The sequence below is a fragment of the Lepisma saccharinum genome, chromosome 25 (assembly GCF_977018435.1).
Source record: "Lepisma saccharinum chromosome 25, izLepSacc3.1, whole genome shotgun sequence".
Taxonomy (NCBI): domain Eukaryota; kingdom Metazoa; phylum Arthropoda; class Insecta; order Zygentoma; family Lepismatidae; genus Lepisma; species Lepisma saccharinum.
In genome coordinates this window covers 50,458,494-50,471,363 of record NC_139253.1, presented here as the reverse complement: position 1 = coordinate 50,471,363, position 12,870 = coordinate 50,458,494, and the positions used below count along the sequence as shown (strand labels likewise).

The 12,870-nt window shown below is 36.8% G+C and overlaps 1 protein-coding gene across 1 annotated transcript in view; it reads left to right on the top strand.

Annotated features, from left to right (window-relative positions):
- Positions 1–12,870, top strand: part of LOC145978662 (H2.0-like homeobox protein) — an 86,380-nt gene that overhangs the window by 31,023 nt on the left and 42,487 nt on the right. Inside the window, exon 2 of the mRNA XM_083111424.1 lies at positions 12,621–12,851. Coding sequence (XP_082967550.1) covers positions 12,621–12,851 — 231 coding nt within the window. The remainder of the gene's footprint in view (positions 1–12,620; positions 12,852–12,870) is intronic.

The window sequence follows — 12,870 nt, the reverse complement described above, 5'->3', positions numbered from 1 at the left end:
GCTGTTTTTTCTCAATTCGCATTTTTATGTGGAAAATTGTCATTAAAAAAAAAACAATAGAAATTCGATTATCTCGAAAAGTACTAATTTTCGGACGGGGTATCATATGGTCAAATTTATTGCAAATTGCCTCTACTTTAACCTCTTTCAGGTAATACATCTAATTACAGGTCACCCTGTATATACAGTGTGTCTCAAAATAGTGTTTACACTCTTTGAACGTCAATAACAGGAACACTAATAACAGCAAGCATGAACTTTAACCTTAAAGTTATAGATGTTCAAAATGAGCACCATTGACAGTAATTCATTATGTGCAATCTGAACAGATCGATAAACAGCAGATACGGTTTCTGCGGGAAGAGAAGCGCAGGTTGTATCAATTGCCTGTCAAATGTCACTCAGTGTCTCTCTCTGGCTTTGTGGCGTACACAACATTCATCACAGTTCCCAACAGGTAGTAATTTAAGTGTGTTAAATCAGGAGAACTGGACTCGACTCTTCTAACGTTTCTCGAAAGAAAGAATTATCACTTCTGCCATTTTGTGTACACCAATGACTACCGCTTGGGAGTTTGTTTCGGGACTAAAAACAAAGAAAAGCCTATATGCTCTGACACATGCTAAATGCAGCGTCAAGTGAAAAAAAGTCCAGTCAAGCCATCTTTAATAGTTTCTCTGTTATTCAAGTTCAAAAAGTGTACACATTATTTTGGGATACTCTGTATAATGGAATTTTAAATACCTTCTTGTTCAAAACATTGCTTGATCGAAACGGGAAACATTATTGAAAAAACTGTCACTGTAAAGGTTCTGAATTCCAGCAGATTTCGAAGGACCAAAGTCATGAAATCTCGAAACATTCTCATAAACATGTTTTTAAAAGGTTCATCCAAAAATTAGAATGAATACACTCTATTTAATGAATACACTACCAGCTTTTTAAGAAGAAATACGATTATATTCTCCTCCACAATATTCTGTTTCAGCCGTTTGTCCATTGACTTCAAAGTTTAGGATTTTTTATTGGAAGTAGTCAAGTTATTCATAAATTGTAGATCCTCTGATATTGTGATTCAGTTGATCATATTACTAAGCATGTTAAATGTAAATTAACATTTATCTGCTTTTGGACTTATTTTCATTTTTTTAATATTCCTTCATTGGACACACAGTCTACACATAGGATTTTGCCTTTTTAAACCTTTTTGCTGTACTATGTAGATTGATATGCTGTTGCAGAGAATTCTTACCTTAAAAGTTGTCTGCTTCAGCATAACGACATAGTGGCCACTGTGACAGATCTTAGAAGTTTTACATAATGACAAAATCCAACGGGATGTTCAAGTACAACATCAAAATAGCAGGTAACACCGTTCGCATCAAGAACGTTAGGCTACGCAGCAATCCATCGAACGTACTAATGTGATACACAGTTGATCCTAATGGCCAGTTAAATATGCTTGTTGTTTCCATCCTGGTTTATAGCATCTCTTGGAAAACGTCAAGGTTGTTTCGATAATGAAAGTGTTGCCGGAATCAATTTAGAGCATCAGAGTCTGTCTAAGGGGAGTCCTTTTGAGAAGGCAGGAAACGCCTTGGAAACTGCATTAATTCAGGATTAACAACAGCAAGGATAATAACATGCCGTGTTACCTGTATTGTTGGTTTTCCAACTTCTGTCCTTGTTTGTGCTAAGCAATTCTCTAGAGGGTCCATTTTGATAGCATTTTTTTTTTTTTTTCAATTCTTGGTGAAAATTCATCTAAATAATAATGTAGACATTAGTTATTTCAAATTATGTGGTATGTTAAGCAATAGGGGCTGTGAACGGTGCGTAACAGTGACGCACTTGCTGTCATTTTAACATGAATCCATCGGTCATGAAAAAAGGTAAATTTGGAGGTTTTGTGTTGAAAACAAGGGCAATTCCATTATGACGGGTGTGACATTCAGACAAATTTACATTCATTTTTAAAATATTTTCTTAGCACCTTCAAATATGTAACTCTATCAATTCATGAAATTTCACTTTCCTTAATGAAAGTTGTTTAATTTGATTACGGCCCGTTTCGCCTTTTTGCGTTTTCACTTTCCCCAATACAATTTCGCGTGATTTATGTGACACTAACTTTCTAAGGCGAAACGGGACATCCCATTTCACCTTGTCCTGTTTTGACTTACACACAAAAAATTTCCCACCAGGGAATATTATCGACATGAAGGGTCATTATTATTAATGTATTATTAACCTAACCTAACTGACAGGACAATGTTAGCCAAGGTAGGCAACATCACAAACTCTGCGCTCCCATTATGAATTGGGTACCTTTCAATAAGACGAAACGGGAGGACACGCTTAATTTCACAATATTTCTCCCTCCCCCCTTCTCAATATTCAGCTACATAAAATACATTTTTTGTGATTATGACGGGTGTGACACGTCTGAGACATAACTTTGCGACCTTCCTCAGTCCTTCAGAAGAAACTGTGAAATATAAAGGTTTACTGAAACGATTTCATGTTATTTTCACAAAGCAAACTTTACTCGACATTTAGATGCTTTTAGTTTCTAAAAATAGTTATTTTATAAACATTTTTTGACTGTGACAAATTTTGTGACGGTTGTGACATCATGCACATGTAGGATCATGGAATAATGCTATGAAAATTATCATTCATTTCAGAAATGAAGTAGGATACATCAGAGATTAAGATATGGAAACGATAAATGAGACAATTAGAACAAAATTAGAATTAATTTAGTTTTCTTATGGTATAATACTGCATCATAATGAAACTAAAATAAGTGGAAACACCACACTTAAAATCCAACTTCTACTATAAAAAGGCGTGTCATTCCCGCACTGTAGCTCACTGATCATTCATCCTTGATGGTAGAGCAAAACGCTGCTCATGGTGAGCTTGGTGGTAAGGTGCAAGAGGTAAAATTAAGCACTTAACTGAATGGGTAAATGTTTGGGGTTGTAGAGTTCGTTGAACGTTACATTTAAGAGATCCTATGGATCGCTACGAAGTAATAGCTTTGAAACAATATGTAATGTTTGTACATAATTCCAAATTCTACATAGTTTTCCTCTTAATTTCATTATAATAAGTGATACTTTGAATAAAAATAAATTAACCTTGTTTGTCCACTTTCACATGGAATGGCTCACAATCACAAACTAAAACAAATTTTTATTTTTGTTTTTTAAATTTAGCAGAGGCAGGAGCTTGAATCCATAGCAATAGGATATAGGTGAGGATAGAAACATATTCCGAAGTTTCATTTACAACTAAGAAAAAGGCCAACTTATACGTAGATCATATTCAAATGATAGTTTAATTGAACTCCTAGAGTGACGTATGTTATTCACATTTTTTACCAAATGTGGAAGGACGTTGATAACAAATATTGCAGAAATTTTCATAGCTTTTTTTCTCTTTTTTACCGAAGATTTACAGAAAGTTACTTGGAATTAATTGGTAAATTACCAATTTCAATTTCATGAAATCGCTCTTTTGAAACCTACAAAGCAAATAAGGATATCATTGATCTAAAATGTGTAACATGCCTCACAAGGCAATAGTAAAATGCTTCAAATTGTTCGATATCACTGCATCGAATTCTAAGTAACATTTCCAGCGATACAGGACTATGCAAATGCATGCGATGCGAATGGAACCAACTCCAAGACAATGAAATACTTTCAGTACAGCAAATCAATGCTAACGTACTGTACAACTCATAAAATGCCATACTCTCAAGCACCATAGCAAAATTGGACTCAAGTCTATTCGTGGTTGACACGTATTCACGACTGGCAAACTTACCAGTTGGGTCCCCTTAAACACTGGCTTCGAATAATTGCCGATCTGGAATGGCCAATGAAAAGTCACAGTGGTCGCCACTGGATATAGTCAATAAAAAAAGCAGAAAGAGTAGTATGCAACAGCCATTGAGATGAACTCACAAACACACGGTAACGTATTCAAGAAGCGAGAAGATAATGTGGTGGAACTCGATCAAAGAGGATGGTGTACTTAAATTGGACTCCTACGAGTTGAACTTGGCTGCTTCATTGAGGAAGAATCGCCGGAAGTACTAATTTTGTACGTTCTGGACTTTGTTCTAAATTGCAAGTGAACAGTACTTAATACAGGGTGTCCGGGCTAGATGTATACAAAAATACAGGAGCGTAACTAGGCTGGGGCAGCCGGGGCAGTGCCCCGGGCCACCGAGATAAAGTGTCCCCGAAAGGCCGGAAGACTGTAATGGCTTTTCCTGACTTATGGTTTTGTTAGAATGGTACGCTGTAGGCAGATTATAGTGAAGTGTGAGACCCAAAGCTGATGGTTTCGTATAGTTGCACGTCAGCAGTAATTATGCCACACTTTCCCACTTACACACTGTATCTAACAAGGGCACAATGAAGATTGTTATGTTGATTATTGCTGTGTTAAATGATAATCCCACCCTGAATTACACATTGTCTTATTTTTACCTTATTTGTTATAAAATACTGTTTCAATTTCTCTGTTCTATGTTTTCCTCTGTGTCTTATACGTGAAATATATTATTCAATATTGATCTTATATCACTACACATTACTACTATTTACATGTTTATAAGCTGATTACCTCTGAAATAATTATTTGTCATAATGACCAATATACACTGTAAAAGCTTGTCCGGCGACGTTGTGCATATGTTACTCATTCTATATATTTCGATATTCGAGACAGAACCGAAACTTACCTTTCAAGACCTGGACGAGAACGAGACAGGTTTTTGAATGGAGACCAAGCCGAGAACAAGACGCATTTGCAACACAAAACTAGACCGAGACTACCAAGTCTCGTCTTGATACCATCCCTAGTGATGGAAGTTGTGAGCCAACCAATCAGTACGCTCGGCTAGTGAGGTGAATCAGAATAAAATATAGGCGTTCTATTTCAGTATGTGACATAATGTTATGCACATAATTTCGTTGTATGTAAAATATAAATATTGAAATTTGTATACAAATGATGCAATCTCCTACAGTCATGGACACTTTTGAGTTGTAACGATTCCATTAAAAGTTAATTGGATTATTACAACCCAGAAGTGTCGTATGACTTCATGAAAACATGCACGTGTGGATGACCGGTTTCATTTATATTTCACGTGAACAGCAGGGATATCTAATAATGATCATTACAAAGCATAGCTTTCTCTTAATGATTCAAATCTGTACTGATTGTGAAACTGACTCCGTAGGGTCCATACATGGAGCGACAAGCAAGGTAAATTTTCCGTTGTCCCCAAAAACACACCTTCAGTCTGAAGTAATCGTGTTAAACACCCTTATAATAATTAACATAAAATACTGCGAAATGACTGAAATGAAATTATGTGTGCGAAACATATAATTTTAGATTGACATTCATTTTCCAGGAGGAAGGACCATGATCCCCCCCCCCCCTTTGCTCCCCCTTCCGAACGTCCATGGTTCCATAGTAAACTAAACTCTCGAAGAGCAGATGAAAAACCTCTCATGGTCCAGTCATGTATCAACATGGCGGATCATGTTTTGAGCGCATCACTGGCCTCGCAACTTAGAAAGTCTCGTTTTTACCTTAAATTATACACGCAGCAACGCGTGTAGGTTTTTAAACTATTGTGAAATATTTTTTTAGAGGAAATGTTCGTTCCTTTGATTATTCTTTCTCTGACTCATCCAGAATCCGAACCGCTGGCGAAATCTCCGAATATGCTGTCAAAACGGCAAGGTTCTCTATTGATATGCTGAGCCGAATCCTTTTTGTGATTTATGATGTCGAAGGGCATCCAATTTTGGGGAAACTCGCCACAATCACGGAAGATCTTTAAAATAAAAAAAAGAGCATTGTGTCTTTGGCACATAAAACTGCGTAAACATATTTTTTTAAAAATTCACATACTAACACTTCCAAGTGAAACACTTACTTATATACACGAAACGAAATGAAACTATCCAAAGAACATAGACACTCACAATTACAATACCAGACGAAAAAATAACTTTCACATTCCTAAAGTGCGGCTAACAACATACCAAAAAGGACCATCTTACACAGGCATCCAGTTACACAATTCGTTACCAAATAGTTACAAAAATTTTGGGAGACCCACTGTTGGAATATACATTATGGTCAGTTGAAGATTTTCAGGAATTTAATAATGTGATGAAATAAATCTAGATTGTGTACATTGCATAACATTGTACTTTTACATTACAAGTCAACTATATAATAAGAACTTAAATATAAAATTTGTTTTGCATGATTTTACATTTTCAATTGTTATACTACTATAAAAAAACCGTGCCCAATGATATATATACGTATATATTGTGTGCGCTGTCAGCATATTACTGGTATAATTTGTAACGTACATGCTCCAATATCCTTCAGGGGTAAATTCCGTGTCAAAAGTTCTCAATATACTCATTTACTCGTCGGTCTGTCATAATTGCGTCATAGATCCTGATAATGGCTTCCACTGTGGTCATTTGCTAAACTTAAAAGTAACTTGCTAAGTTAAAAGTTTAAGTCACTTCCTAAGTTAATTCCAGCCTGGGTGGAATTCTAGGATCTAACTGTTAGTTTTGAATTCAGCAGTCTTCTTCTTGACCATGCTACGAGTATATGCCAAACGCGACCACCACCCGTCAGCTTCTTTTCATGTAAGTTTCTTAGATTCTGGTATACATGATAGCGGATGTCTATTTTTCCATAAACCTTACGCCAAGGTTAAATTATTGTAACAGTAAAACATGATTGTTTTTTCTGTATGGAGACCTACCGCAGCTTCTACCTTAGACATAATTTTTTCTATCAACCCTCGTATGTAAGACTAAGATATGTACAACAATAGAATATAATATATATATCTTATCTTATGATATATAAAAATGGATGTATGTGTGTATGTATGTTTGTTCCAGCATAACTCTCGAACGCCTGGAGCGATTTCAACCAAACTTGGAACACGTATCACTTGCAATGTGGAAGGAAATACTGTGGGATTGAGACACCCCTGGGTGTCGGGGTGGGGTGGGACATGTAAAAATAATCCAAAAAGTCCGATATTAGTATGGAATCCATAGTTTTTGGAGTTGATAAGATGAATAGTGACATTCCCAATGCCGTTCAACTCCAAGACACCTCTGGCACCCCTAGGGGTGGGGGTGGGAAGGGGGTTACATGTAAAACGACCGATATTAGTGTGGAATCCATAGTTTTCGGGGTCGCTAAGATGAATAGTGACACTCCCAATGCCGTTCAACTCCAAGACACCTCTGGCACCCCTAGGGGTGGGGGTGGGAAGGCAGTTACATGTAAAAAGACCGATATTAGTGTGGAATCCATAGTTTTTGGGGTCGCTAAGATGAATAGTAACACTCCCAATGCCGTTCAATTTATTTATTCTTGCTCTTGGAGGTGGAACTAAAAGTATTGTTCATAAGTTGTTATTAAATTTATATTATAGTGAATTTGTAAAATATATTACTTTATAATTTGTATACTGTACTTATACTTTTAAATACCTGTAAATAAAATTAGTTACATTTTATGCTATAGTTAGAAAGAATTCATTAATCACCCTGGCAACGCCGTGTAATCATCTAGTGATTAATAAAAGTAGTACTGAGTTGGGTAACACTATAACGTTGATGTGAATAACAACTATTAGCTCGAAATCTGTTTCGCGAAAACAGGAAGTAAAAAGGTGACGATATCGAGGCAAGCTTGCCTTCGAAGAAGAAGAGACATAAAGTAAGTTGATCTTATCGGCTGATATTTCCTTATACTGTACAATAACCTGTCGACAAGTGAACAACGATAAGGGAAATGTGCTTACACGAAGAACCTGTATAATCAAGGAGCGGAGTGATACAAGCGTAAACGAGGTTTAAAATAGGACATCTTGATGAGGCCCACGATACACTTACACTTCACGAAGGATGTGCTTCTTGAAACTCTCCGGCTGCTGTCTGAGCAGAGGAATAACAAATATAGAGCTTGGCTTCTGTTTAAAGAAACCGGGTTGAAATATTGTTGTGTATCTCTCCCCGGCTTCTCGCCTTGTGATCAGATTTATTGCACGGGACTGTATGTTTAGCCGAGGCGAGTTGCTTATAATAACGTTAAGCTAGAAGCCCCAGTTACTGTGATTGGTGGCTGTCTTCATTTTGCTGCGGCGTGAGTGGCAAAGACATTGTCACGGCATGGTGGGCCTTACGTCTGCTCTCTCTAAACAAACCCTCAGCCTTACTCGGCGCTCATGTGTTACACATGCTCTCCACACCTTTCCTTTGATCTCGTCTGATGGACTGAAGCGAGGCTACAAATCATCTAATGGATGATGTCTTCTTTAGCAACAGAATGAAGTTTGCTTATTCGTAGCCCCGCTGTAAAACCCTCTATCACCTCTTTCCGTTTGTTGTGGTTCAAAATTCTTCATTTTGTGTGTCTGGCATGAATTTATTGGGTCAATTTCCAGCAGCAGTATGTGACTTGTAACTTGTAAGCTTATTTGTACTGCACTGAGTAACTAGAGTCAGATGAAAATAATAAAGAGAACTTTATTCCAAGGAATTTCTCAGTAAACTCTACTAAAATTTGTTTAGAAAACCAAGAGTTGCGTTCCACTTTTGTTGGAGTTTTACTGTTTTGTTAAAGTGACTCTAATTTTTGACACGTCATTAGTAGTGCAAATATACTACGTTACGTGTTTCGAGTCTTGAGATGTCTTTTTACAAAATCGAAAGTGGATTTTCTTTATGGATTTTGGGCTGCTGAATCCAAAAATGGCAATCAAAATTCAGCATTGAATCTAGTTGATAAGATAAATCGACATTTCTGTTATACATGTATGATATTGTACGTACCTTATGGAAGGCAAGGCAATTGACATATTTGTTTACACTTGCCAGATCTTTAGGTGTCGCTTACTTAAAACCTTTGGTGACTCTGTCTGCAATGTCCAGCAGATATCTGCTATCATAGAAACATTCCACATGCTTTTCTATCGCTGTTCGATGGCAAACATATCCTTGTGGAACTGCTCCACGTGTTCATCTCTCAGGGTATCACAGTCTTCAGGGAAGAAATTGAGATGCGGGTTCAGAAAACGCAGCTTCAGTGACAAGTTACAACAGAGTTTCTCATAAGAGCACAGTCAATTAAGTCTCCCTGGCCCTGCCTAATCTTCTCAGAACTTAGCTTTGAGAACTTTTCGCACAAGTCTGGAACTACTGCTTCATCCTTTTTCACTGCTTGTACAAATACTTTCATGAGCTTAGGTAGAAAAACATTATTGGGATCTACTAGCAACTCATAGATTATAATCTATGTCAGTCTGTGGCGCAGTGGTTATCCTGACACTATACAAAGCTAAGGTCCCTCGGTTTGAATCCTGAACAAGATATGGCTGTTTTTTTGTTGGTTTTTTTCAAATAGTAACTTTGGGGCCTCCCCGGTAGCATAGTGGTAAAGTAGTTGCCTTCTAATCAAGGGATCCCGGGGTCCGATTCCCGGTGGAGGCCTATACTGGTTCGGATTCCACTTCAGACTGTATGTCCAGTCCCGATTAGAGTGTGTGTGTTTATGCAAAAACTCAACTAAACTCAAAGAACTATTTCTTCAGGTCATGGTGGCCACAATTAGCCGAAAGAGGTAGAAAAGTGGCATGGAAGAAGATTGAAATAGTGTATTGTCATGACCAAAGTAGCTTTTTCGAAATTAGTAAATGTATTAAGCACTGATAACACCATTAAGCCTTGTTTCCATGATTATGAAAAACTAAATATGCTGACCAAGGCAGTAATTTATTTTATTAAAAACATAAACTAAACGTAACGTTTCAACCTTCTAGCAAGGTCTTCTTCAGACTCTGTATCAAGTACAAAAGTGTACTTGATACAGAGTCTGAAGAAGACCTTGCTAGAAGGTTGAAACGTTACGTTTAGTTTATGTTTTTAATAAAATAAATTACTGCCTTGGTCAGCATATTTAGTTTTTCTTAAGCACTGAGTACATAAACGCTTCCAGCAACTTGCCTAGGTTTTTTTTTCCGACTACTAAAATTTCTGTTTTTGGTCAATCAGAACTTAGAATGCAGTTTTAACTTGGACGAGGGAAACCAATGAAATGCTTCTCAACAGGGAATCGCACCCATAACCCAATGATAACCACAAGGCTACCCCCACAGACTTTTCATTGTTGATGCATCGTCCCAAGGAACGAATGTTCCGAATGTGTTCTATTCTTCTCACCAGTCCGCAAGCTGGCTAATAAATTACGGATGCCAATGGAGAGGATCCGCTGTTACATTCTGCATTGTCTCAACTTCGTGACTATATGGATTTTACGGTTCTCGTTGGGATTAGTTATACAGTTATCCTTGCTCACTTTTTTAAAAAATGTTATTTTAAAGCGGTATTAGAGTGCTGCTGTAGTCGGTAGGGTAGGTGATCTCAAATGGAATTTTCCCGATAATGTAACTGCATAAAGAGGTCCTGGGGTTCAGCCAGCCTCTAAGCAATGAGTACGTACGGTTACCTAAGAAGCGACCGGAACGTGTTACTGACTATATTTCCTCCAGTATGGCTGAGATCGAGAATGTGTTAGGCTTTATGCTGTTGTGCCCACAGCCTGGTGGTGGTTGTGTGTGTGCGCACGGTAGAACACTTGCAAGCTATAAAGGTACAGTGCAATGAATTATCAATAGCGTCAAATATCCTACATATCCAAGATAAGTTTGTTGAGCATGATATATAGTTCGACCTATTTGAAAACAGTTTAGATTAATTTGTACCGCTTTTTCTTTTTTCTAGAAGTGCCTATTTAGAGCAAGGCCATTGCTCAGAATTAATTCACCAATGGGAAGTGACGGCATCTCCCCCCCCCCAAAAGGGCACAGGTTGTGTCATATTTGGAAAAATATTTACGCTAGATTAAAGTACCCAACTTTGTATATTGAATTCACATTAATTATTATGTTCAGCCGTTGATGCCCTAACTGATCCCACGCTTTCTTAAATCACGACGCCATATTGATTTTTGACATCAATATACAGATATTCAATCAGTATTCTTGAACTAATTGACCCATTACAACAAAGTTTAGTTAAATCAATACATCATTCATAGTACTTAATAAAATATGAATGTTTTATATACTCGTATTTATTCTTGGTTTTATAAATCGAAAGCATAAAATTAGGAATTAAATTTCATTCACTAGAAATTGGGTCGATCAATCAGAAAACGTGTTCCATAATATTTTAAAGAGACTGATACAAACTAATTTGACGTAAGAAATATCACATTATTACAGTTAGAAGACGTTTGAATGGTGTAAAGTTTAACACTAAATCGTAATAATTGTCGTGTAAGCTACGAACACCGAATTTCAGTAAAACACAAAAATTGAACTAGATATATCGTTCATTGAACAGGACCAACTGATATCAAGGTACAGTGAGAAAACATACGGCACAGTCTTCCATCATTTTTTAAATGTGTACAATAATGAAAGAAAAAAAATACTTCCCCCATATAGCCTTAATACCAATAGTCTTATGGGGGAATTATTTATTTCCACGACTGTACATAGAGAGTAAATATATTTCCTTATAGAGTGGGATAACTGAACGAATGATTATGTGGTTACAAAAATGGTACAAGTCGGAATCTTAGAATCAACCCATAATAAAATGTTGTGTTGTCGAGATGCCGAACCAGGATATTTACTATCTTGGCATATGACACTCTAATGAATTTTGCTTTGTGTTAATGTTAAGTAGTTAAGTGAAGTAATCGAATCTATATTTTTTGTGATGTGAAGGAGTGAAACGGCATATTTGAACGCTACCAGTTACCAAAATTCAACAAAGCCAATTTTCGATGTACTCTAATGAACAGTGGAGAACTTTATCTTTAATAGAAGATGAGTGTATTTGCACTTACGTCATGTTAACACGAAACTACATTATGTGTTTATTTCTGCAATCATAATTACATACATTACATAAACATCCATGGAAACACACTAAATATGGCTTATCGATACAAAAGCAGGGAATCATCCTGTCTCTTGTACTGGAATTGACTCAGTACCAACATTTTTATTCTTCTCTAATTATGTTACTTACAATAGCAGTAAGTTTTACTCTGTTACAGTATATTATGCTAAAGTAAGTATTACTTATTCATTTGCCCATTAACTTCGTGGAAGTACCGCTACTTTTTTTTAGAAAAAATCTGTGGTGTAGATCTAAGATTTAGAGGGTCAAAACTACAATTTATGTAAAGAAACTTCATCTTCATTAATGTATTTCTTCAACGTTTTTATATTTTTACAAGGATCTAATTTTAAAACAATTTTCTCTTTTCTGAATATAAGCTGGGTTAAGACCCACAGGACAATTGTTGCAATTGTTATCTTAGTGTGAATTAGTAAGCGAACCAAAGTACTCAAGTTGAATAAGGGGAGAGTAAAGATTTACAGCATGTGAAGTATTACATACAATGTTCATGTGAATGTAATGTATTTTCCCACTAACATGTATCACTTTTTTTTTCAGAATTTTCGGCGCTTGCTCCGTCGTCCCCCCGACCAGCATCTGACAGCGTGATAAACGTTCCTGCCATTCCAGTGTCCACCGTGCCTTGTTCCGAGTGCATGAGCTCTCTCATAAGATGCTGCAAGTTCCCGGCGCCCGTCTCTACCTCCGACAGCATCTACAGCTCCCCTTCCTACTCCAGCTACTACACAACGCTCCATGCCCCACAACCAATCTTGCCTTATTCAAATAGTAAGTTTGACTCGATTTC